The following is a 27,088-nucleotide window of genomic DNA, read 5'->3' on the forward strand; positions in this document are numbered from 1 at the left end:
AGTGACTCAATATCCAAGCAGAATCTCTCACCAGGAATTCCTAACACAGACTATTTTAGCTTAATGGAACTTCTGAGGGCAGGCTTTGGGTAGCATTGGTTTTGGCAGGCATTATAACTTAACATTCTTCTACTTCATTTGTCACAGTTTTAGAAAATATGTCTTGGGACCTGTGTCCTCTGGAATACTAAACCAGAAGTTTAGATAGCTTGGGCTACTTTACCATGCAAATTCATTTATCACAAGGTTTTGTGCCTCATATTTTCCAGGGATAGGCTTTTCAAATATTGTGCTTTCTTGTTCGCCAGAGTTTAATTTTATTTGATTTTGCTTCAGAAAAATATAGTCTCAGAATTATTTTTTTAATTAATCACTTCTTGAATTAATGTGTAGAACTAGAGAATTTCAGATTTCACTACTCCTATTGTACATTATTAGTTCAGCAAAAGTGACACAAGTAGCTCTTGAGCTCTTAGTTTGTAAAACTGCAGTAAGAGTATCTTTGCTTTGTTTTGTGAATATATTAGGCTATTATTGCACTGAGTCCTATCATTAGTGATCTTTATTTATGGGATTCTGTTTTCTAAAGCACAAACCAAGTTGATAAAGTCAGCTGATGCTAATCAGCTGGAGGTCAGGTTTCCTGTTCTACTGCCTAAGAAGTCTGATGAAAAAGATAGGAGTGTTTTTTTAAAATGTAGCCATCAAGATTTTGAGATTGACTTTCCTTATCTGTTACATGCACAAGCTTTGGGCTGCAACCCTTTCTTCTTGTAGGGATTACTAAATTTTTAGGAACTGTGTGCCATCCTGTATAGTATAAAAAGTATAAAAGATAACATGTAATTTCTTCTGCCTGTTGGTAGCTATGTCTGGGCAAAGACAATAGCATTCCCTTTTATTGATTTACTCTAGTTTGTGAAGTAGGAAGTTGGCCTTAGGTAACTCCAGGTGTAATAGAGGTGATGGCTTCCCTGGTGTTGCTCTTGATACTGCATTTCTGCCAGATCTAGAATCACCAGAGGGTGGTGAGTAGAAGAAGGGTCTGTCAACTATAATGACATTTGAAGAAACTCTTATATTTCCTCCCCCAGAAAAGGGGTGTTTGATGTTAAAGGAAGAGAAATGGAGCTTGCCTCTGAATAGCCACTTGAGCTTTGCTGTCTTATCAGCTGGCTGCTTAGAATTTCCTTCTCTGTGTGGAGAAATAAGTACTGGGAAGAGTGTATGAAGAATGCTTGATGAACACAATCTTAATTCTGAGCTCTAAAATAAAGAAAGGTAGTTACTAAAGATATACTTTGAACCACCTCTCTGTGCTTTCCAGGTGAGCAGTGAACTAACTCACTGAATGAATATTACTGGGTTTTTTTTTTAGATCTAGATCAATAACATTGTCAGTTTTGTGCTGAGAATTAAAAGTGTTTGTTTGAAAATTGCTTGCAGTAAGAATTGAAGAAGTAGCATTTTAGAAATGCCCTCATATGATCTGAAAATATTTCGAGTTCCTTAATTGAGGACCTTCTTCTCTGTCTAGATAGTAACAATAACCCTGTTGACTCTATCATTCAGCAGTTGGCAACAGAACTCTAAGAGGAAGGTTTCAATATTCGTGAGAATATGTGCACTAAGGAGCACCATGGTTCCTCTGAGTTAGTATCTGCTGACAACTGACAGTACTATTGAGATCAAAATGGGGGGAAATCATGGGTAAATCCAAAGTAATCATCAAGTATTTTCAAACATGCTTACCGTATCTCCTCTTGATATTAATGATCTAACACTTTGTGTCCAAACTGAATTGATATTATCCTCAAAATTGTCCCTCCTCTGACTTCCCCATTTTAGTAAATTGCAAGGCCATTCTTCCATTTCCTCAGGCTACAAATCTGGCAGTTCTCTTTTAGTCCTTCCTTTCTTCTGCATCTCAAGATCAACGGACACCAAATGCTCTGACTCTATTTAGAATAAGCATCCCACCACTCTAGTCTGAGTCTGTGTGTCCTCTCCTGAGTTAGTGCAGTCTCCTAAATGGACTCCTGTTTCTATCTTCTTCCCCAGTCTCTTAAAACATGAGCTGGATCATAGTTCTCTAATACTGAAAACCTTTCAGTCAGTGTCTTCTCATCTCATTCAGAGGCAGAGTTTTTATAGTGTTGGTCCCTTAAGGACCCCTTGTTAACATTGCTGTTACTATTTGCTGCTCTCCTACTCTTTAAGCTCCAGCAAAGCTGAAAACTGACAACCCAGCTAACATCCTTCTCAGGGCTTTGCTCTCTCTCCTCCTAGGTACTGCTCCTTTATCTCCTGCTAATCTTTGTTCCACCTTCTCAAAGAGGTCCTCCTGACCACTAGATTTGAAATGACAGTACCCCCCTTTTTTTTCCTTATAAAATTGCATTGCATTGGCCAAAGTTTAATTATCTGACTATACTTAACAAATGAAGATCTAAAGTGTGATCACTTATTTCTGATATCTGTGTTAGTAAGATACATATAATTTATTACTGGAACCCCAAAATAATTAATGACTTGAACATGATATAACTTTGTTTTACACTCATATAAAGTCCAAAATGATGCTCCTTTGCATATCTCCCACCATTACCATCCCTTGTATCCTCTTGTTTCTATTCTTCCCCCTTCCTCTTAACCTCAAAGTGTTCTTGGGAGTTTTGGGTTTTGAGAGTGTTCTACTTTATCAAAGCATCTTTATGTAAATATCCAATATTTGTTTGTATCATTCCAACTTATTTTGCTACACATAATTCTCTCAGGCTTCCTCATTTTACTGAAAATTACTGCTTGAATTCTTTCCTATGGCTGTATAATATTCCATAGTATAGATATACCACATCTTTTTGGTCCAGTCTTCCACTGTTGTGCATTTAGGCAGTTTCCATGTCATTGTTATTAGAGATAATAGTGGTATAAATATTATAGAACATACGGATTTTTTGATTGATAATTTCATGTTCTTTGGATAGGTCCACAAGAATGGGATTACTAGGTCATATGGTATTCCACTTTTTGTTTTTTAAAGACTTATTTTATTTATTTATGCATATAAGAGCTGGGATATAGGTCAGAGATGTGGGGAGTGGGTAAGAAGATTCACCAGACACAGGTGGGAGCAACACAGGTGGATTGGCTGAAATTTCGAGAAGGATGATATACGTGAAACCTGGAAAATAAGGGGCTTTCTCAAAAACCACATTTTGAGAAACCTAGAAGAGAGTACATGACCAGTTCTTGCAAGTTAAACATGTGAAACAGCCAACTAGTAAGGTGTCAGCACCACTACCAATCACTCCTGACACTTCCTTTCTATATATTCCATACAGTTGGCTCCTGTTCAAATGGATACATTCCTTCAACACATCTTTAGCTCTGTATATATATACTGTTAACTTGTTCTCATATCCTGGCCTACAAACCATTTTTTTTTTAACTTAAGGACACTAGATACCTATTGATTTGTTTTGTATGGATTTTATATACGTTAAAACTTACAGAAACTAGAATATAGAATATTTGTATTTGTAACTTGGTCTCTTCTTTCATGTGAATGTAAGTTACTAAACTCACTTGGGTCCCCTTTGAGAAGGTTATCTAGATAACAAATTCCTTTTACTAGATAAGTGCTTGTGTTAAGTATTTTAATCTTTGCAAATCAGATAATCTTAATTGCAAATATTTACCTTTGCTCTCTTAATGTATAAGGGTCCTTAAAAAATAGGAATGCTTTGGTATGGTGGTATTCTAATACAGCTTGGTACTCTTAAAAAACTAGCAGGCCATGTTTCACTTTCAGGCTATAGTTTATTGAATTTGGGGTCAAAACTTTGATAACTTTGTGATTGGAATATTAATGAGCAAATGTTTACTTGGCTCCTCTTTCATTGAGGTGTACATCCCATCTGCACTATCATAGGGTTTGAACTTGAGATATCAGTGGAGTGAGAAGACCTAATATGAATAGATATTTTTAATGTGTTTACATGCCTGGGTACCCCTGGTCCAAAGAGGACAGACATAGGTTATAGATGTAGTCCCAACACGGTTGAAACAAAACTCTGCTCTGCAAGACTGAAGCAGAGTTGCCCAACTGAGCCCATACCAGTTCAGCTGAACTTCAGGCAACCTACCAACTTGTGAACTTGATAATAATTTCAGGTGCTTTTAACTGTTGAGTTGTGGGCTATTTTTGTTGATGCAACATGATCATAGAAATATGTGGCGGTAGTAAAGAGAGGGGAAGTTATAGCTATATTAGAGGGGATGGTTATTTATTAATTAAGACAAGAATCCCATTTCAAATACCAAAACTTAATAAAAGGGCATTCTCATCTCACATAAAATAAGGGGATGTATCTCTTTATTTTATAATTCTCTACACTACTTACCCACCAGGTTGCAATAAATCTTGAATTGTGAATTTAGGTTCCTGGTATACAGCTAACTCACACTTCACATACTCTTTTAAAGAGATACAGCTTTCATTAAGCCAACCCCTGAGAGATTCTCAATACAAAGGATTGAATATTCAGAGCAATTATTTGAACGACTGTACTGTGGCTATATCATGCTTTCCAGAATTTTTCCATATTTGGTGAGATTATTTTCCATATTTGTTGAGGTTATTATTTCCATAATGCTGAGATTTTTATCTAATTGAGACTATTATAGCATAACAGTCTTTTTAAATGGAGATTTTTATTGAAAAAGGCATCTAACTTCAATAATTATCATTGGAAAGTTTGCATAGTGCTGAACTCCTTGGGACGTGCATACTTCTTGCCCAAGAAGAAGCCCAGAAGAATAGCTGTTTTTTAAGATATGATGGGGAAATGCTAAATTCAGTTTATTAGATACCTTTGATGGAAAACAGTTCCTCTTTAGGAAGCAGGTTTTTTATAAATCATTTACACATTGTGGTTCTAGCTCTAGCTACATATACTCTCTGGGAAGCCATTCAATAAATGTTTTCTGCTCTATGGTTAAGCAAAGCAAGGTTTTGCTCCATGGCACAGCCAAGAAACTGACTTGGCTTTTCCCTAAGAGGTTTGGTCTGATTTGTCAATTATATTTCATAGTTGTGGCCAATATCATATTTTTACCCTTTACTACTGTAAAATAGCATTCTTGTTACTAGACTTTTATAGTGCTTGTACAGTATTGATTGATAACATCAAGAATTGCTTCTCATTTCACTTTTTTTCATTAAAACAATTTTTTAAGTGTTGGGTACTCCTGCTCAATTAGAGAAAGAGTTGCAGGGTGGTGGGAGTTACATGGGTAGGGGATCTTGGTTTAACTTGATGTCTCTCTTTTTTTGATTCCCAAAGACCTTTTCTTTCTAGGGATGGTGAAATTGGAAAAAGACTCCTTTAACCCTCCTTCAGGATGAATTCCCTGCCAGAAGACATGGAGAACGCTCTTACTGGGAGCCAGAGTTCTCACGCTTCTTTGCGCAACATCCATTCCATCAACCCTACCCAACTCATGGCCAGGATTGAGTCTTATGAAGGAAGGGAAAAGAAAGGCATATCTGATGTCAGAAGGACTTTCTGTTTGTTTGTCACCTTTGACCTCTTATTTGTAACATTACTGTGGATAATAGAATTAAATGTAAGTCTTGTTAACTTCATTAGAATTTTTCCAGAGACCAAACAATTGTACTTTTCTTATTATTTCTGTCTCATCTAGTGTGTTCCATCTTTTTCCAAATGAGGCAATTTTGCTTTTCTCCAGCTGATGTGAACCTTTCTTGTTCTTAACTGTTGCTGTTTAAGCCTGGTTAATTTAAAACTCATTTTGGGATTTTGAAATCTGAGTTCATGGGTTTTGCCCCGTAACAGAAGTGGACAAACTACAGCCTAGGGACCAAATTCACCTGGTCTTTTTTATAAATAAAGTTTTTTTTTTTTTAAAGATTTTTGTATTTATGCATACAGAACTGGAGTACAGACCAAAGGTGCAGAAGTGGTAAGAGTATTCACCAGAGGCAGAGACAGGAGCAGAACAGACAGGTCAACGGAGTACACTGCTAAGGGGAGCAGTGGGCGGGTCAGGAGGTCTGTCAAGTCATGTGGGTCACCCCCCTGACTGGGGATCGAACTCGTAGTGAAGCGGCTGCTGGCTAAGGAGAGCTTCATGGTGCTGTGCTTTAACTTGTTGCACCACCAGGGAGGGCCTAAAAGTTTTAATGGAACATAGTCCTGCCCATCTGCTTACAGATTATCTATGGCTGACTATCGTGCTAAGTAGCTATGTCAGAGTCTGCCTGGTACACAAAGGCAGAAATATTTATTCTTCGGCCTTTTTGAAAATGGTTGCTCCTTGCTCTAAAAAAGGTAGCATGCTTTTAGGATATGGTTTAGATATTGCAGCCACTTTTCTAATTCCTACATGTAAGATTTGTAATCATTTACAAAGAGACTATTATTATTATTTTAACAAAGAAATGTTTTATAAAGATTGTACATACTTTATAAAAAAACTGCTCTAGATTTATTTGGAGGTTGATCTGTATTTTGTCAGGGTTACATGGTTAGACTGCCAAATTATTGTCCAGACAAGTTTTGCCCATTAGAAACAGTATAACTCTCAAATGCTACAATAAAAATAAACTCTCAGGTGCTACAATAAAAATACAAATAAGTAGGTGTTATTAATTCAATAATATATTTTATTTAATGTAATGTCATTTCTCTTAAAATCATAGTCAACACCTTAATGAAAGCTCTGATTCATAACAGTAGTTTTTGTCTGACTTTTAATAGTTATGGCATTGGACTTGTTAGCTTTCATTATGAAATCTAATAGCAGAACATATTAGAAAGTAAGATTTGTCCCAAAATCATAGTAATATGCAACATGAATCTATTAGCTTTCTTTTTATAGGTTTTCCTTCTATTGACTAGCACTGTGGATATGCCTTATTTCTTTTACAACCAAACATCCAGTGATAGAAGACAGAATGTTTCTCTTTATTTTTTTCATATGAACATATTTGTATTTATATTTTGATATTTAAAGTACTTTATATTTTAAAGGTGCAATATGTTTTTGAAACTAATAGCTACACATTGAAAGAGAAAAAAATATATCTTTTAACATACAATCAGTTTAAGGGAGAATGCTTAAAAATCATTGTAATGACAACATAAAATCAAGGCATTCATTGGTTTGCTGCTAATGTAAATGTGTTATTCACAGAGAAGTTATGGGATAGAGCTATGATGGGGGTGCTCATGATATCACATTTCTCACTTGCCTCCTTTCTTATTACTTAAAGGAATTTGAAATGTAAGTGAAATGGGCCATGCCCAGAGGAAATCTGATTATATCTGTGTGTAACAAGTTATAAATGGAAAATTACCAGGCCTACCAATTAAACATGTGCTTCTATCATCACAATTTCACTGATGATCAACTTCCCCAAATATAAAATTAAAAGAGGATGTGATTTTTTTAAAAGGTTTTTTCTTTATTTAAACATTTATTTTCAAACTCTGTTTATTTTGAATTGTTTATCCTGACCTGGCTTTTTCATTACAAATTGCACCATCAATTTTCTTTTCTTGTCTGTCTTTGTAAGTCTCAAATGGCTCAAGTCCATTTTTTTGTTTTTTTTTTAAATATGCCTGAGCATTTACTGAGTGCTCAGTGCAAGGGCTTAGGTTTCTAACTGAGGTATTTATTATAAGCTTAATAGAAAACTATATGCTTTTTAAAGGTTAGCTAAGGAGGAAGAATACCTGTCTTACCTTACGTTGTAATATAAAGAAAGAAATAGCATAAAGGGTTTTTAGGCCTTCAGAAAAGTATGGGAACCCAGATAGTCTATGGATTCATATCAAGAACCCAAATTCTCTGCCTTTATATATGCCCTCTAGCTTAGTCACTTTTCCTCCATTTGTATGCTCCAACCCAGCGTGGAGCATAGCGCCTATGAGATCTAGAAAAACTTAATACCACATTGATTCATTTTCATTTTAAAAGAACTTAAGGTAACTCATCTCTTTGGAGCCAAGTGAAGGGGTGATTTTAATATTCTATCTAGATCGAGTTGATATACCATTAGATAGACTGACTTCTGAATTTGTTGCTGGAATTCACCATGACTTGAGTTCTTTGAGGACTTTGTTTCCTCTAAGCTCTTCCCTTCAGACTCTTCAGACTAATGCAAATAAGCAGGATTCTAAATGTAGAAGAAAAGTAGTTTTTCTTTTGATACCTTGGTTGAGATTACGTTCTTTTCACAAAAGAACTTTATCAATGTTTATTGCCATTTTTATTCTTTTCTAACTGGTGTGCCAGAAGTATCAGAATGCCTTTAGTTTTACCTATCATAATGCTTAAATGCCCCAGACTTTGGTTTCTCAGTTCTTTGACTAATATTAATCTTGCCTTCCTTTTGAATTCTTTTGAGGATCAAATGAAAAGATGTGTAAAGCAAACCCTTAGCAGTTATAGAATTCCTTACAATATAGGTTATGTAATTTATTATTAACACCAGTAATTTTACCCCAGAAAGTGAGAAAAAAAATGTTGGTATTGTGCACTCACTATTATTATATTTTTGTTTCAGATATTTATCCCACTGATTCTGATTTTATTATCCTACTGTCACTGTGATGACCAAAGATAAGATAAACTCAAATTAGGGGATCAGAGAGAGATTGGAATAATCTGAGGTAGTGAGTAGAGGAAATGGATTGTGAGTTGGCTTTGGGAAGAGGGTGGGATTTGGAAAGAAGGATTATTTGAGATTGACTTGTGGGAACACTAGGGGAAGGGTTTGGAGATCAAGATGAACAGAAGCACCGAGGCAGAAGTATGTGTCTGTGTGTGTGTGCAGGCACATTGGCTGAGAAAATATTAGCCTAACTAGAAAGTAATGTCCCTGTAGGAAATGAATTTGTGTCATATAAGCTGATTCTAGACTGTTAAAATTATTAAAAGCTGTGTAAAATTGTTTGAACTTACCACATCAACAAGCTATTAAAAATTCTGCAGAAGACAGGAAATGATGGCTTCAGGTTTTTTCCAGAAAGTAATGATGTATGTGCTATATAATGATCTACCTGCTATGTCCATTTGGACATCTAACTTAGTATGTTCCCCCTACACCATGCACACCTATATATCTCCTTTCCCCTTTTTTCTTCATCGGTAAAGAGTACCCAGGTAGTCAAGCCAAAAGTTACTCATCCTTATTTGATTTGCTTTTGTACATTTCTCATTCTCTGTAGCAAGTCTAAAAATAAGACTTATCAAACATACCTGCAAAATACACTCTAAACATGACCTCTTTGTTTTTGTTAATTGCCCCCTGCAACAGCCAACATTACTAGTTATCCTATGATACCATGAACCCAGCTAATTTGCCTGCTTCTGCTTTTACTTCCCTATAATCCATTATCTTCATAGTAGCCACAATGATTTAAAAATAAAGACATAAGTCAGATAGTCTGACTTTCTGTTTAAAATTCTTCATGTTTACTTATTAGAGCACTTAGAATAAAATCCAAATGACACAATGCCTGTGTCATCACTTAGGAATCTACACACTTTTTTCCCCAATCTCTGCTCCTGGCCTAACCGGATCCACCAGACTTGCATCCTCCTCTCCTGTTCACAGAAATAAACTGGCCTTGTCTGCCTTGGATCTATGTACTAGTTGTTACCTCTGTATGAAATGATGAATTTGCTTTATCTTGATGCAGATTTCAGTTGTTCACTTTGATATCATTCTGTTTAAATGTCAGCACAGATTTCTATGACCATGAAAACTCCCAAAATCAGTCATTGGTCTGTCGCACACCCTGTATAGCACTTAATCTGGCATCTCTCTCCGCATGCTAGAATATAAACTCCATAAAGAAAAATAAATAGTTTTATTTACTAAAGTGTTTTTGTATCTGAACAATGTTTGCACCAATTACTCAAGTACTTGGTGAATGATAGGTAAGACCATGGCAGTGGTTTGCAGATTCTATTAAATTAGGACCAGATTGGCATTAATTATACTAATTCAACAATTGTTTAAGGAATCCCATGTAAAGTGGTGAGAATAGAAAAGAAATGCTAACCTGAGAGACATATATATCAAAGGATGAACTATCAGAAGGTATACTGATACTATGCTATCCTTAGTGTCAAAATGTGCTAAGATTTGTAACAAAGGAACCTGGAAGAACAGTACCAGCTTTGTCAGGACTTGATTGGAAAGAGATTTCTTGTGAAATTCGGGAGGAGTGTTGTGGGACATCAGGAGCTAGTGACATTGGAGTAAAAATGTATAGCACAAGTTAGGGATAGTAATAGAGAGTTTTATTTCTCTATTTAAAGGTAGCACAAAATCAAGGTCTTTCAAAGCTTGCAGATATCAGAGAAACCTTTTTCTATCTGCTGTTGAAAACTGTTGATTCCTATTTTCTTCATCAGGAACTATTTTCTGTGCTAGAAACCCTTCTTTCCCCTATGCCCACTTGGAATAATGATCCTTTTTAAAATTTGGATGGACATTGTATATTTACTTAGTCTGGAGAAATAACAATTGAATCTAAATGGTTGGCTCAACTGAATAATTTTTAATAATTGTTCCTCGTAGCTGCCAAGTTTTCAATTCTGTTCATTTGTGGAGATCTATAGTCAAAACAGGTCTACAGCCAACCTGCACAAATTATACAAAAATACAAATCTCGAGAGATTTAAATAGGAATAGCACTTAGAATATGCCTCACTTGCATAACAAACACTTGGAAAGTAAGCCAATAGTATTCTTTCCTCCTGACAACTTTTATTCTAATTTTACCAAGTATCACACCTTGCAAAGATATTTCTTAGTGATTTTTTTCTCTCTTAGCCAGGCCAGTTTGGTTAATTGCCCTTTATTTTGTCCCTTTTTGAGACCAGCTGCTTTAGTTGCCAAGACAGTGTGCTCTACATTAAAAATGCATAAATCATGTTCCCTATGACGAGGCAAATCATCTTCCCTATGGTTTGTTGTGGTGTCTGCCTGGGAATGGCACTAGCTGCTGGATATGTGTTCTCTCTGATTCATAACGAAAAAAAAAATATTGTTTGATATGTAGACTTCAAAATTTATCTTGATCAGAAGATTTGGAATGGACAGAAAAATCCCATTAATTGTGGTTTTCCTCATTTACTGTAACATAGTCCTTAGTTTTATTATCTGTTCCTTATTTTGTTTTATTTTTAAATGCTAGAAGTAAATAGCAAAGGAAAATGGAAAATTTTTATACTTCTAACCTGTGGCTTGGTCACTGCCATCACTGATATTTGTTAGCAGGGGATTCTTGATCTAAGAACTAAAATATTGGAAAGTGATCCAAAAATGTGGGACATTCTGAACAAACACAAATTGTCATTTTTAGAAATGACTGAAGATTTTATCTTAAAAAATTAGGTTTCTTTTTAATATTTTAGTTTACTACCATATGAACTACCAAAAAAGCATTATCTTTCATTATATATATATATATTTTAAATAAATTCAGAATTGAAATTGAAATTTATTTCAATTTCAATTTAAATAAATTCAGAATGGAAATTTATTGCTGTTCTGTATTTCTCTATTCTAATGGTTCTTTTGCTCCATATTTTAGAATTTCTGGGTTCTAAGAAGATAGGCAGAAAAGTACATATGAAATCTTACCTGTATGATTGTTTTCATATTACTTTTACACATAAATTTCTTATTTTTACTTCTTACTTTCCTTCATAGGTGAATGGAGGCATTGAGAACACATTAGAGAAGGAAGTGGTGCAGTATGATTACTACTCTTCTTATTTTGATATATTTGTAAGTATTATCTGTTTCACATTTCATTTCAGCAATGACAAAATAACTAAATGGAAGATTTCTTTGTAATTAACCTCAAATTCTATGCCATTTTTTCCTCCCTTGAAAACTATCTTTCCTTCTCCTTTAGTTACTAACCAATTAAGTGGTCTCTGTCTCACTCTACCCAAATTTCTGGTCACCCCAAAGAAAGAGAAGAGTAATTGAGAGATAAGGACAGAAAGAGAAATAGCCATCCTGATTTCCTTGGAGGACAGCCTTTTTTCTTCCAAATGAAATACCCATAGACAAACCCTTAATCATTGAAAGGAAATTTCACCTGTTTATATAATAGCATAATGGAAATACCATTATCACTGAAAGGAAACCACTGAAAGGAAATTTCACCTGTTTATATAATAGCATAATGAAAATGCCATTCCATTTCTGCCCTTGATAGATCTCTGAGTACATTTTTAATAATTATTCTATGATCATTTTTCTATGAGGAATTTTTGTAGAAAGTTGCATATTGGTAATAATGGGCAACATTAGTAACTATTACATATGGTTGAGGCATTTTATGCAAGCAAATGCTTACAGTGTCTTTCTTGGACATATAGAGATTTTTTTTTTTCTTATAAGTACAATCGCTCAAATATGCATTGAGCTTTTTTTTTTTTTATTTTAAAGATTTATTTATTTATTTGTACAGAACTGGGGTACAGGCCAGAGATGCGGAGGGTGAGAAAATTCACCAGAGACAGAGCGGGGAGCAGAACAGGCAGATCGACGAAGTACACTGCTGAGGGGAGCAGCGGGCGGGTCAGGAGAGGTCTGCCACGCCATGTGGTCGCCTCCGGGGCAGGCGGGAATCGAACTCATGAGGAAGTGGCTTTAGATTCTCAGTGCTGTGCTTTAACCCGCTGCGCCACCAGGGAGGGCCAACATATAGAGATTTTGACTGCCAGAGGTTAATCCTTGAATATAATAGATCAAAAGTATAGTTTTCATCATGTAAACTGTGATTGTTACAGGTCTGAAAAGTAAATGAAATAATACATGGAAACACTGCCCAATGATAGATATATCCAGGATGCTTAGAGAATGTTACCTGCAATCACTATCATCATTTATGTTTTATTTTGGAAGTTGTCCACAGAAGTGTATAGGGAAAAGAGGTAGAATCCCCACCTAGTGAAGAAAAATCAGTGTTTCTTATCACTTCCTTGAAACCTGAGTAGTTAAGAATATTTAGAAATCTACTATAACATATTCCTGTCCTTTTTCCAGGTGAAGAATTTGTGTATCTAGATTCAGTGTCTTGACATATCCGAGGTCATTGAAGTTGCTAGCAGAACATAATAGATCTGATATCTTGATATTTCTTCTAAAATGATTAACATATAAGACCCAAATTGATTTCTCCTTCTTCTTTTAATTCTTTTGCAACATTTAATTAAAAGAACCTGAGCCAAGAATTACCAGGAAACTGGGCTGATCTGCTAGTCAGATCTCATGAGTTATCTGTACACCGTTCCTAGGGAGTAAATGGTACTGGACAAGTTGGTGGGACCCACTAGCTCAGATTGGAAAGACTGCCATGGTTGGCCTAGGAAATGGACTCCAGGAATCCTTGGGGTCTGTCTGTGAGACAGAGGATAAAGACATAACTGTTGTCAAGTCCAAAATGCAGATAGGGTAAGGAAACTAAGCAAACACCAAATGGTTGAACTACACATTTCAATAAAAGTAGCACAAGAAGGGCCCTCCCTGGTGGGGCAGCGGGTTGAAACACAGCACTGAGAATCTAAAGCTGCTTCAGCATGAGTTCGATTCCCGCCTGCCCCGGAGGTGACCACATGGTGTGTCAGACCTCTCCTGACCCGCCCGCTGCTCCCCTCAGCAGTGTACTTGGTTGATCTGCCTGTTCTGTTCCCCACTCTGTCTCTGGTGAAGCCTCTCACCGCTCCTGAGCCTCTGGCCTGTACCCCAGTTCTGTATGCACAAATAAATAAATATTTAAAAAAAAAAAAGTAGCACAAGAAAATAAAGAATAACCTGTGAATTTCAGTTATGTTAAAGAATCTTGAGGTGCCCTAGTCAGTGAAAGTGGGTAAGTTGTCAACCTCCAGAATTTGAGCAGTTCTGATTAGTGAGGAACTTTGGCAGACTCTACCTTGAACACTTCATTTTTTCCCAAGAAAAGTTGGTGAAATGTATTTCTATGTATATTCTTTACTAGGAAAGAATTATGAAGACAGCTTGACTTAGTGATTCAGAGCCTGATCTAGGTCAAGCTGCTGGGCTTGAATACCGGCTTCCTCATTAAGGAGTTGTGTGAACTTGGACAGTTTTTCTGTTCATTTTATCTGTAACATATACTTTGCTCCTGGGATGGTTGCAGTGGAGATTACATGGGATTATCAGACACAGAGGGGCTCACAAAAGTCTCTAATCACCCTAGCTAATAAGATGGTAGCTACTAAAATGGACAGACCCCTTGAATAACCTAGTTACCTAGACTTCGCAGTGGACTTTACTAAGAACCTGCTGTCTTCCAAAAGTATTTATATCTGGAATAGAAAAGTCAACCTCTAGAATTTTTCTACAGTCTCAGAAGGATTTCAGAAATATAGAGAGACTGAAATAGGAAGGAAAAATAAACAGCTATTTTATTGATTACTGGAACTTAATTTGAGTTCATTTTGGGGGGTGGTATTGTATCAATTCTAGAATAGGGATCCTAAATGCTAGTCTAAAGACCAGTTAGTGCCAATCTGTGGCAGCCTGCAGATAAGTTAGAATAATGAAGACAATTTGATGGGGTTTTCATAAAACATAAAATGCTTTTCTTTAGTATATATTTACCAAAAATTTTCTTTTTGTATACATATATAGCTTTTGGCAGTTTTTCGGTTTAAAGTGTTAATACTCGCATATGCTGTATGCAGACTGCGCCACTGGTGGGCAATAGCGGTGAGTATGACCTTTGCCTAGGTGAGTGACTCCTCTCCTCCAGTTCTGAAGGCTGAGACCCTATTACATCGGGGCTGAGCTGGGAGTAGATGCAGGTTTAATTTGGGTTGAATTCCACTAGCTTTACCTGACACTCATTCCCCCACACTTCCACAGGTTTAACACTCCAGAGCTTCTTTCTAGTTCTAAAGAACCAAATAAGATATTCAGAGATCTGACAGTGATTATTGACCAAACACCAACCCATCTCTACCTGATTTTGCAAAAGAGAAGAGATTAATACCTCTATCACAAAGATATGTGAAAAATTGCATGTTTGGTTGAAACTACTGGTGATTTTTTTTTATGACTTGCTCTCTGCTCATTTTAATGGACTTTTTTTTTAAAATACCTACTTTATTCCCCTCCCCCCCATTCTTAAAGGGAATACACCTATGTTCCTATTTATTATTACCTCTGGGCTTATTGAAAGCAGTGGTGATTTTGTTCATCTCTTTCCTCATAAGTGGCATAGCGAGTTGGCAAGTTTATTCACCCTTAATAAATATTCATAAATTGAAAGAAGTACAGGCAGTTCTGTAATTTTGAGGCCCAAACCTACATTTGTCATGTGTTGACTGCTGGTTACCCTTCCCTGAATTCTTTTGTCAAATAACCAAATTCTGGGCCCTCCCTAGTGGCACAGAGAAATGCAGCACTAAGAAGATAAAGCCACTTAATGCAGCACTAAGAAGATAAAGCCACTTAAGCACAAGTTTGATCCCCTGCCCCTGATGTGACCCATATGGCATGGCAGAACTCTCCTGGCCCACCCACTGCTCCCCTCAGCAGTGTACTTTGTCAGTTGGCATGTTCTGCTGCCCACTCTGTCTCTGGTGAATCCTCTCACTGCCCCTGCACCTCTGGCCTGTACCCCAGTTCTGTATGCATAAATAATAAACCTTTAAAAAAATTCTTTTGTCCCACCTCAATCTTCTACAGAAGTCCCTGTTTAGGATATTATATTTGAGACGCTCAATAATGTACACTAGTATTTTGAGATAATTTGTCTCAATGTTCATTTCAGAAAACTGGTTCAAATAGAGATATGCAGTGAGAATTTTGGGAACTATCTTTAATACCAAAGTTCAGATTATCAAAACATGCATTTTATTATTTCTGATTCTTGTATTCAAAAACATTTTCAGAGAGGCAACTGAAATGAAAAGCCAGCTGATACCTAAAGAGCGCCTAAAGAGCCTGTAAAGTTAACTAGTATCAGAATGTAATGCCTCCTCTACAGGTAGCTCTCTCTGGGTGGAGGGTGTGTTTATAAGTGTGTGTTGGTTGGAGTCTTTTGCTAACAAATACTTATTCTGTAACTGATTTTATTGAGCATGACACCTAATATCCCCTGCCTCCATTCTCTCAGTCAGGTCTACTATTGTCATTCATTTTGGCCAGCTTTCTTATTGCTACAAGTCTTCATTGGAAGATGGAATGATAGACTCAGGGTCTATTTGTTTATCTCTGAACATACAAAGACCTAGGGTACACACTGACTCTGCATTTCACTACAGGGCACCACTGGTAGGTGGTGCTAGTATCTTTGCAAATTGTACCCTCTGGTGGACATTTAATTTCCCAACTCACCTGCATGCTCAAACCTGGGGGTAAGGAAACCATAAGTAACTAGTCACAGGTTGATAACACATAGAAGCCTACTTTGCTGCAGTCTGGGTTTAGTTGGTAGAGTTGGGGATAGATAGAAGGACCAGGCCAGGCCAGGCCAAGCATAGCTTTTTCAGATATTATGTGCGTGTGATGCAGATGGGTTTTGTGTGTGAGGAATATGCCTTCACAACATAAAATGTATAACTTGAATGGTACTGGATTGTATGTCTTTCAGTTGACAACAGCAGTGACCAGTGCCTTTTTACTAGCAAAAGTGATCCTCTCAAAGGTATGATTCTGTACAACTACCATCCATATAGAGGTCCCATTCTCCAGTATGAGCACATGATAACTGCATTCCCATTTCTGATCATGTCTGTTCCAGCTTTTCTCTCAAGGAGCTTTTGGCTATGTGCTGCCCATCATTTCATTCATCCTTGCCTGGATTGAGACGTGGTTCCTAGATTTCAAAGTGTTACCTCAAGAAGCAGAAGAAGAAAACAGTAAGTTCCTCTCAAGATTAGTCTCTTGTGACTGGCTGGAAGGAAGTGCTATAGATGTGTTGATTTGAGTCGAGCTGACTCAAATCATTCTTCAATGGGGACAGCAGAAATGAAAAGGGTTGGATGAAAGTATGGTAACAGAATGTGGCTCTTCTTACTAGCTGTTATGCCAGTCGTCCTTGGAAGAAAGTGTGGGCAGTAGTAAAGAAGATACTCAAACAACAATAAAATAACCAACACTGCTATCTTAGACAGGTTGACCTTTTGTCCTTCATAATAATAGTCATAGAACAGTTAGCATTTTGTCCATCCAAACAACTGTGTTATTTAGTCACAAAGAAATGTAAACCAGTTTGTCTATACAGCAGGTGTTGACTTTGGATGAGCTGTAATTATTTAAGTTGAGTGCCAGGCACAGGGCTGTTGGTGGGTTAATGATGAAGATGAAATTCAGAGGAGAAGGAAAGCAAACCAGGAAATGTTCTTCCATCTCAAGTGTAAAATTATCCTCTGATTAGTTTGATAAGGAGGATTTTATAATCCTGAATTCAGCCAAAACTATTATAATCACTCTGTGTTATTTTCATTATTCCTGGATTTAATGAGAAAGAGAGATGATTGAACTTTATGATTATTTGGAAAAAGTAAAGCCTATGAAAAAGCCGTTTAAAAAGTCATTAGGTTTGTTAATTATAAATAGAAAGTGTTAACTGTCCATTTAAAAGGCTTTCTTATTTATGTTGTTCATTTGTTTTTGTATAATACTATAATAAACAATTGTTTAAAAAAAAAACGTATTAATCAGACTAAGATATGTCTTCTATACCAGACCTTCTGTTTCCTTTATGAAAATGTATTGTGGACACTGGAAATAAAATTAATAGAAGTGACTTTTTGGAAAAATTGTATATAAAAATGAAATTGAATTTTATTGAAAACATATCAACTAAGGCTTCCATGCTTAGTGACTAAACTAAATTGAAGTAGCTAATAATTCAGAGCATACAATGAAAAAATTTTAAATAGCATTTATTGTCATTATTTGTAACATATATTACATACAGACATCGCACATCACATACGTAACTGTTTGACTTGTTGCTATCTCAGCTTCAGTCAAAACAACTCATTGTTGATGACCTCTCTTGTCATGTGTTAGTGTTCTTGTGCCATCCACATCATGCTTCCTTTTCCATACTATTTTTTTTTAATACATGTCTTTTACGGGAGACTTCTATATTGCAGAAATACTTCACCATCTTAAATGTGTATATATTTATAAAAGGCTATCCATTTAGAATGCTTTATATCTGCTGCCAGATGCAGACTTTAGACCATTTGTATGTGCTCAAGTTTTGTTTTGCACAGTGCTTTAGTTTTGATGATGATACTGTTTTCTGTGTGGAGGTAGGTACTCCCAAGGGAAAGATGCTGTGAATTCTGAGTTAGAGAATCCCATGAGTAGCATGAGGCAATTTTTAAGACTAGTTGGATTTTTTTCATAGTTTATTAATTAATTTTTTTTTGGTTGAAAGTTTTTAATGTAATAAAGTCATTTTATTGTGGTTAATTTTACCAAGAAGCTATAAAGGTGGTGAAGTCACCTCAGCAGCTGAATTTTTTCTCTTCCAGGACTCCTGATAGTTCAGGATGCTTCAGAACGTGCTGCACTTATACCTGGTGGTCTTTCTGATGGTCAGTTTTATTCTCCTCCTGAATCTGATGCAGGTAAAAGTTTGATTGTCATTTGTGTTTTTGACAGTCATTCCAAAGCTCTTCCTTCCCACTTCTTCATCCATGTACATCTCAGTATATGTAACAAACATTTACCTTACCACACACAGGATATGAAAATAACAAAGGCATCATTTTGATATAGTAGCAGTGGTGAGATACAAAGTTGTGAAAATAAATGTAATATAATATATGGTCATTCACACTGTGGTTTGTGATCAGCATCTTAAAAGACAGGAAAGGGTTTTGATGCTCTTATTATTATCTCCCTCTAACTGAACTTCTAGAATTCCCCATGTCTTGTGAATGGCAGCATTATCCACTGTTACCCAGTTGAAAACCAGAGCCCCACTGGGGACTGAGCCCCATTTTAATTATTCATTTTTTCAGCCTCCTTTATTAATGCTCTCATTCCATCATTTACCAAGCTATTTTCCCTCTAAACCTTCCTTATACTTCGTTCACATTATTTCACTTAATAGTTCCATCATTATTTCCATATTTTTATTTCAATTTGTGCAGCAGCTTCCTGTCTCCCTGCCTCAGTTGCCTTGTTGTAACCAGTCACCAGAATACCATATTAAAAACACCATGTTAAAAATAATTGTTGTGTTATCTAAGGGTTCTTTGTAACCTTTCTACTACATAAAAACTTTTATCCCCCTTAAAACAAAAAATGTTTATCCCTATTCTAGAAATGTGCAAATTGAGGCACAGAAAATTTGTCTAACTTCACACAAAGAGCAAGAGGTGGAGCTAGGATATGAATTCTGGCTTCAGTGCTAGGATCCATACTTACAGGGAATAAATATTTGGCCTTTTAGTGTTAATTAAAATGCGTAATTGAACATGCTATTTTCCTGCCCCAAACCTTCAGTGCCACAAAAGCCTTAGCTCCTTAGCTGGCAGGATGTACCCTGGGGCTATCTTACCCAGTTATCCAACCTCTCCTCGTAGTAATTGTCTCCATGTTTTCTCATAACTTTTCTGAAAATGCTGTCATGCATCTTGCTTTTTCTACCTGTAATGCTATCCTTCTACAGTCTTAGTACCAAAATGTGCAAAAAAGCTTCTTTCTCCACTCTTACCTGCCTCTCAATTCCAGGTAGGGTGTCCTTTACATGTTTTTAGGACCTTTTCCACAATCCTCTCATCTTGTGTTACTGCACTGTCTTCAGCAATGACCTGGACTATTTCTACATCTAGGTTATAAATATTAGAGACTACATTATTTCATCCCCAACATCAAGCTTAATAAATATTTTAAACATAAATACATACAATATAGGTCTCCCTGAACTTAGGATGGGATTAAATGTAGGTAAGGTAAGTTGAAATTACTACAAGTAAAAATGCATTTCTTAATATACCCAAGTTATCAAACAGCTTAACCTGGCCTTGACTGTGCTTAGAACACTTCAGCTGTCAACACAGTATACTATAGGGTATTGCTTGTTTATTCTGGTGATCCCATTATGCTGACTGGGAGCTGACAGTACTGCATCACTAGAGTATTCTACAGCATGTTACTAGCCAGAGAAAAGGTCAAAATTTGAATTTTGAATTTTTGAATTTTTTCTTTCTACTGAAAGTGTACTGGTTACACAGCATTGTAAAGTTGAAAAGTTGTATATTGAACTATTATGAGTAGACTTGGGTGTAAGAAAGAGCCCTATGAATGATCAGAGGTATAGCATTGTGGTCTAGGGTGCTAAGGAAACACCAAGTAATTTGATATGTGGTCTATTTGAATATAAAACACAAAATGAGTCAAATGAAATACAGATGTCAACTAGCAGAAGCCACAGTAGGACTCACTCTTTTTCAAAAAAAAAAGAAAGCTTGTATAATATAGTTCATGCTTTTTTATAGCTTTCGTTTATCTAAGGATAATAAAAAGTTCTCAATATTAATGTATTTTCCTAATTAGAAGTTCAGAACAGCAAGTGATGATAACATGAGGCATTCTCATTTAACTTTTCTGATCCATTGACAGCTCACCTGTGACTTTTACTACCACCTAGTGGTGGTCAGAAGCATTACCACTCCATTGCAAATAATTTGCTGTGTTTCTTACCCAGGATGATTTATTGAAGACAAGTGCAGATTTGTGGTGGGCAGAGAAAAGAATATTTTAAAGAGCTTAGTTTATATTATATTCCCAGTGCCTGAAGATTCCATTTAGGAAAGAAAGAAAATTAAAAGCCATAACTGGAATTAATGTGCTTAAGAAAGAAGATTCTCTAAGGGAAAGCAATGATTAAAAATTAAGCAGTCAGTCAGCAGCACAAGTTTTAGCATTGTTGCCCTGGTACAACACTGATCGCTTCCTACTAAGTTAGAAGCTATGGGGCCTGTCTTGCCTTTTCTTGTCTTTCCTCAGCACCTAGTTCAGGTCCTGGCACACAGAGGATTTATAACTCTTGAAGGAGTGAATGAAAAGAGGAGACAAAGAAATTGGAGACATCAAAATTTAAATGTTAATATTTTTTCCTTGTAAAGGAATGTTTGAAATTTTAGTATCACAAAGATTTGGAAAATTAGCATAAATTAGTAGGTATACTTAAAGATTATGAAGGTGATTTGTTTGCAGGTTTATTTGTTTGCCTAATAATATCTTGTGGGCTAAGTGAAAAGAACAAGAAAGCACAATTCTCTCAGATGGTTTGGTTAAAGTTATGGATCGGACAACTTAAACTAGCTTTGATGCTGGGGAAAGAGTAATTCCCAAATCATTGAATGACTGACTTAAAATGAATAGCTGTTTGCCTAATATAATCTGTTCTAAGCCAATCCAAATGAAGACGTTAAAATTTGAATGTGACATCTACTGAAAGTAACCACTCATGATGGTTTGCCTGGTACCAACTTGGCTTACAACTGGATCTTGTGTATAATTGTTAGTAAGGCTTTTATTTCTCAGAAGTGTTTTTGGTTAGAATAATCAATTATTGATTGCAAATGAGATGGAAAATTGCACAAAATGGTGTAAAAAAATATATATATATAAAGAATAGTCAATTATTTAGGTACCATATCTAGTTAATTCCTTTGAAGCATAGTTTTTTTTCACTTTTTAATAAAGCTTGAAAAGTATTTAAATTATAGCTAAGAATATTAAGTAACATTCTTTTAAAAAATGTAGTGAGCTCTTGCATATCATAAAATCTTTTCATTGAAAATGTGAAATTACATGATTTTCTAAATTTATAATTTTTGAATTAACATTGTAGAGCCTTATCACCCAGAAAAGTAGATTCATTTGAAGTCAGGCCCCACTCTTATCTCCAGTCCTAGGTAACTACTGATTCACTTTATGTCATGAAAATTTGCCATTTTGGAAATTTAATACAAATCTAATCATGCAATAAATGATATTTTTGTATCTGGCTTCTTTCATTTGGCATAACAGTCCATGTTGTGGCATATATTAGTCCTTGCCTGTCCTATTTCATTGCATTGGTATGCTGCATTTTGTTTATTCATTGACTTTTGGATTGTTTCCATGTTTTGACAATCTAACTGTGACCATTTATATACATATCTTTGTGAGGATTTAAGTTTTTATTTCTCTTAGATTCTTAGGAGAGTATTTGCTGGGTCATGTGTCAAGTTTCTGTATAACCTTTTTTTTTTTTTTTTAAGATTTATTTATGCTTGTAGAACTGGGGTACAGGCCAGAGGTTTGATAGGTGAGAGGATTCAAAAGAGACAGAGTGGGGAGCAGAACAAGCAGATGTACTGAAACACACTGCTGAGGGGAGCAGTGGGCCGGTCAGGAGAGGTCTGCCACACCTTGTGTGTCAACTCCCTGGCAGGGGATTGAACTCAGGCTGCCCCAGTCAGTTTCACTATGTGGTGCTTTAACTCATTACACCACCAGGGAGAGCCCTCTGTATAGCTTTTTAAAGTAGCTACCACACTGCTCACATTTTTCCTATAATATTTTTTTTAAAAAAGATTTATTTATTTGTGCATACAGAACTGGGGTACAGGCCAGAGGCTCAGGGGCGGTGAGAGGCTTCACCAGAGACAGAGTGGGGAGCAGAACAGGCAGATCAACGAAGTACACTGCTGAGGGGAGCAGCATGCGGGCCAGGAGAAGTCTGCCACACCATGTGGTCACCTCCGGGGCAGGCGGGAATCAAACTCATGCGGAAGTGACTTTAGCTTCTCAGTGTTGTGCTTTTACCTGCTGCGCCACCAAGGAGGGCCATTTTTCCTATAGTATTTTATATTGCTTCCTAAGTATATAAAAGCTTGTTCCCCAAATACATGGTGTTTGCTATATTTTTTATTATAGCCTTTATAACAAATGTGAAGTAGAATGTCTTTGTGGCTTTAATTTGCGTGCCATTAAGTGAGCTCCTTTCAGCTGCCTGGTTTAGCTGTCAGTTCTTATTTCTTGCTCTGGGTATTGGGAAGTGAGTGATAAATGGGAACAGCTCTAAGGAAGACCACCACCCTGAATGCAGTAATTTTTCTAGCATAACACTTTTCAGATTTTTCTGTGTCTTTGTTCATTTTCCATCCACTAGTCTGTTCATGGTGTCCAGTTTTATCCTTGCTTTTCAGGTAAAGTTTGTTGACCTCCTGATTTGTCCATAGCCAAAAGACCTTGCTTAACATTCACTTTTCAATTATGTAAAACATGTAAGTTATCATGTTTTAATTAAAAGTTTAGCTGTATTTATAACCAAATAATTCCAAGACATATCAACTTGTAGATCAAATGTAAACGGTTATCCTGACAAGTGGATAGTCTGGAAACAAGAAGGCAACATGACTGCCTTCCTGAGGCCCCTCCCTGTCAGGGAGAACTGTCAACCACAGCACTGCCTCTATGATTTAGAGCAGTTTATTAGACTGGAACAGTGAAAATTTTCCACCATTATACCTTTGACTGTTCATTTAACCACAGATTTATCCTGAGCTATGTAACATTTATGAGACTAATGTGTAGGACATTGCCTTTTCTGATGGTTATCAGCCATACTTTGTCCTGTACCAGATTTGTTTGTAGCTGTTACCCAGGCAGGCATTCTCATAAGACAATACAACCTTTTTTTGAAGTCTATAGTAAAATAATAGTGAGGTAGGCTGCTTTTTTGTATATGAGTAGATTATATCTCTAACCTGCTACCTTAATCTTATCCAATTCCTTTTCTTATTTCCCATTCCTGATTTTCAGAATGCATACTTTTTTTATAAAAATGTGGAAAGAACAAAAATGAAAGACTTCCTGTTCTTCAAACTATTCAGCAACATTGCTGTTGATAACTCACTTTTTCCCTGCTTGGTTTATGTCTATAATTTCACATAGTTGTGACTGTATTGCTTATATTATTTATGCCTATTTTTAAAACTATAATTTAAAATTGTAAAGTCAGTTTAAGTCTGTTTTAGAAATTCTGGACTGTCCAGAAATACATTTAAGTCACCTAGTTAATTTCTTCTGCTCTTTCTGATCATAAGTACTCATTTTATTTTCATCAAAAATGATCTTATGGCACACACATTACTGTTATATACTTGTTTTCAATATGCAACATATATGTTGTTCATGTTATATATAATATACATGTTATTGTAATATACATAAGCCTAATTTTAAGAGGTTTTAAGATAATTCAGGGAAATTTATTTTTTCTTCTATTCTCACATTTTTCTTCTTAATTTTTACCAGGCAAAAATTTGCATACAGAAAATGAAAATTAATTTCTCAGGAATACATTCTAAAGAAGTAACTTCAGAGCAGAATAGTTGGATCATGCATACACATATAAACTACGTGGGGCACCAACCCATAATGGCGCCTGGTATCTCAGCAGTACTGACAGTGACTATCTGGATACCCTCAACTTTAGGGAACCCTCCTGCTCTCTCACTCACAGGAAACAGGGATGTTTAAAAATAGGTAGATTAAATCATTTGTTTCAACACTCAGAGTCATTTTCATTTGAAAAAAATTGCAAGCTTATTCAGCAAAGAATAGGAGCAGGAATAGCAGTGGATAGTAATTCTGGGTCTGTTAATATTTTTAGTAGTACATAAGCAATATCCTTTTTAGCAGAGTAGATCAAGTGTTAGATCCTATTTTAAAGGTTTCTTCCCACACAAAAAATGACATAGAACTATTATACAGGTAAAGTTGTATTAATTTAAATTTCCTGAGCTTAGCGTCACATTTAAAGTATTGTGCATGTATATTATTACTGCAAATAAATTATTTGTTACCTTAATGGGTTATCTTTTCTGCTCCCCTTTTTCTACTGTCTAGGATCTGAAGAAGATGCTGAAGAAAAGCAGGACAGTGAAAAACCACTTTTAGAACTATGAGTAGTAATTTTGTTAAAGTAAGTTGAAAATGAAACGACAACAAGTACATTTTCTTTGAGTAGATTCAAAGTAAAATTCAAAATAGATGAATCTAAGTACGTAGCCAGATTTGTCTTATTTACATTAAATTCAGTTAAATGTTATTAATGTACAATTTAACATTTTCTGTAAAGGTATAAATTTATAAAGTATAAATTCCAAATATGACTTCTGAAATCTCTGAGTATAAATTCCTGAGAGTTCCAAATTTCTGCAGAATAAAAATAAAGTCACTCATGTTTGCTTAGCCAGAATGTTACTGTGTCAGTCATTGTTCAATTTGCAAACCCTAACTTATTGTGTGCTGTTAAGAGAGAAGTCCTATGAAATATGGGGTGCTCTTGTCTCCATTTATACTTGAAGCTAATAAAACTAGAGTGGATAAGTAATTTGTCTAAGGTCACAAAATTAGCAAGTAGCGGAGCTAGGATTTAGACCCACTTAGGCTGGGAACAATCCACTGGAGTCCTACTCTGGGATCTCACTCAAATGTTGGAGTATCCAAAACGAAACCTGTCATTCTGGTAGTAGGGCTTGATGTGCCTTTGGTGGGACACATTGTTAAATCCTTTACTATATATATATATATATATATATGTGTATATATATATATATATATTTTAAAGATTAATTTATTTTGTGCATACAGAACTGGGGTACATGCCAGAGGCTCAGGGGTGGTGAGAGGCTTCACCAGAGACAGAGTGGGGAACAGAACAGGCAGATCACCGAAGTACACTGCTGAGGGGAGCAGCGGGAGGGCCAGGAAAGGTCTGCCACGCCATGTGGTCACCTCCAGGGCAGGCGGAAATCGAACTCATGCGGAAACAGCTTTAGCTTCTCAGTGCTGTGCTTTAACCCGCTGAGCCACCAGGAGGGCCCTGCAATATATTTTTAAAAATTAACACCATTGTTTTTTATCCTTGTTAATATTTGAGAGTACAGGATTTCTCCCCTCAGGTTTGTTCAGCAGAGCCCTCCCACCACCAGTGCACCTCCCCAAAAATAATAAATAAATCCCTTCAAGTGGACACAAATTATAGTGGCACCAACTCTGCTTAATTACTTAAGGGAAAAGAAAATAGATCTTAAAAAAATATGTTGTCACCATAAATGGTAAATCTAGCATTATTCTAATGGTTAGTTCATAATGTATAATCATTATGATGTACACCTAAAACTAATACACTACTATGTGTAAATTACATCTCAATAGAAAATAATACAGTAATTTTTTTAAAAAAGAAAAAGTGGTCGGTGGATCCACAGACATTGAGAAGCTGGCATAGGGGCAGGCTGACAGCAGAAGCAGCAAGAATCATGACTAAGGAGGCTCACTGCCTGCTTTAGCAGTACTCAGTATGTTTCAGCTCTCTTTCCACAATAGTGGTTGAGACATACATCAGAAATGTGGGCATTTTAATAGTTAATAGTTGACGCTTTGCTGAAAGGCATTAAAGGAAATTCTGGTTGTTACCGAATCATGGTCCTTTATATGTCCGCAGCACAGCCCATTTTCAGTGCAGACTATGTCAGAAAAAACATACAACAAAATGTAGCATTTTGCTTTTTAACACCTCATCACAACTATTTTGTATTCTGTTTTTTTCTTAGTGTGAAAAACTTAAAGAAGAGAAAAGAGACTAAGATAAGGTCTTCCAACTGAAAGTTGAAATGGTAACACCCATTGCTGAGTTTGAACAGCTGAAAAAGCATTTATTTATTGTAATACCTCACAGACATTGTACCATATCCACATCTACTGAGTAGCCTGCTGTGGCTGGTAAGATAATGTAATGATCCACCCTGTATTCACTGAGACAGAGTCTAATCTGTTAATGAATAGTTGCAGAAAGTCTTGTGCTGTATTCCTAATCAAAAGACTTCTTAATATATTGGAATAACACTTTTTTAGTAGGCAAACTGTCTTTTTATTCTGGTTTGCAAAACATTTTTTGTTTGTTTTGTGTCTCAAATTTCTTTTGTATTTTTTAAAACCCTGTGTTTCCCTTGTGTTTTTTTTTAA

The 27,088-nt window shown here is 36.0% G+C and overlaps 1 protein-coding gene across 2 annotated transcripts in view; it reads left to right on the forward strand.

Moving 5' to 3' along the window:
- Nucleotides 1–26,706, forward strand: part of STARD3NL (STARD3 N-terminal like) — a 30,829-nt gene extending 4,123 nt beyond the window's left edge. The window contains exons 2-9 of one of the 2 annotated variants that reach the window (XM_012721106.1): nucleotides 5,364–5,631; nucleotides 11,759–11,836; nucleotides 14,717–14,794; nucleotides 16,683–16,736; nucleotides 16,833–16,950; nucleotides 18,583–18,678; nucleotides 24,965–25,040; nucleotides 26,677–26,706. In XM_012721106.1, coding sequence (XP_012576560.1) covers nucleotides 5,407–5,631; nucleotides 11,759–11,836; nucleotides 14,717–14,794; nucleotides 16,683–16,736; nucleotides 16,833–16,950; nucleotides 18,583–18,678; nucleotides 24,965–25,023 — 708 coding nt within the window. In that variant the 5' untranslated portion in view covers nucleotides 5,364–5,406 and the 3' untranslated portion in view covers nucleotides 25,024–25,040; nucleotides 26,677–26,706. Of the gene's footprint in view, nucleotides 1–5,348; nucleotides 5,632–11,758; nucleotides 11,837–14,716; nucleotides 14,795–16,682; nucleotides 16,737–16,832; nucleotides 16,951–18,582; nucleotides 18,679–24,964; nucleotides 25,041–26,676 lie in introns of both variants that reach the window. The other variant, XM_004676863.2, reaches the window with a different exon arrangement.
- Nucleotides 26,707–27,088: the final 382 nt, after the last annotated feature.

This window comes from Condylura cristata, unplaced genomic scaffold (genome assembly GCF_000260355.1).
Source record: "Condylura cristata isolate star-nosed mole 26May11 unplaced genomic scaffold, ConCri1.0 scaffold00005, whole genome shotgun sequence".
Classification (NCBI taxonomy): domain Eukaryota; kingdom Metazoa; phylum Chordata; class Mammalia; order Eulipotyphla; family Talpidae; genus Condylura; species Condylura cristata.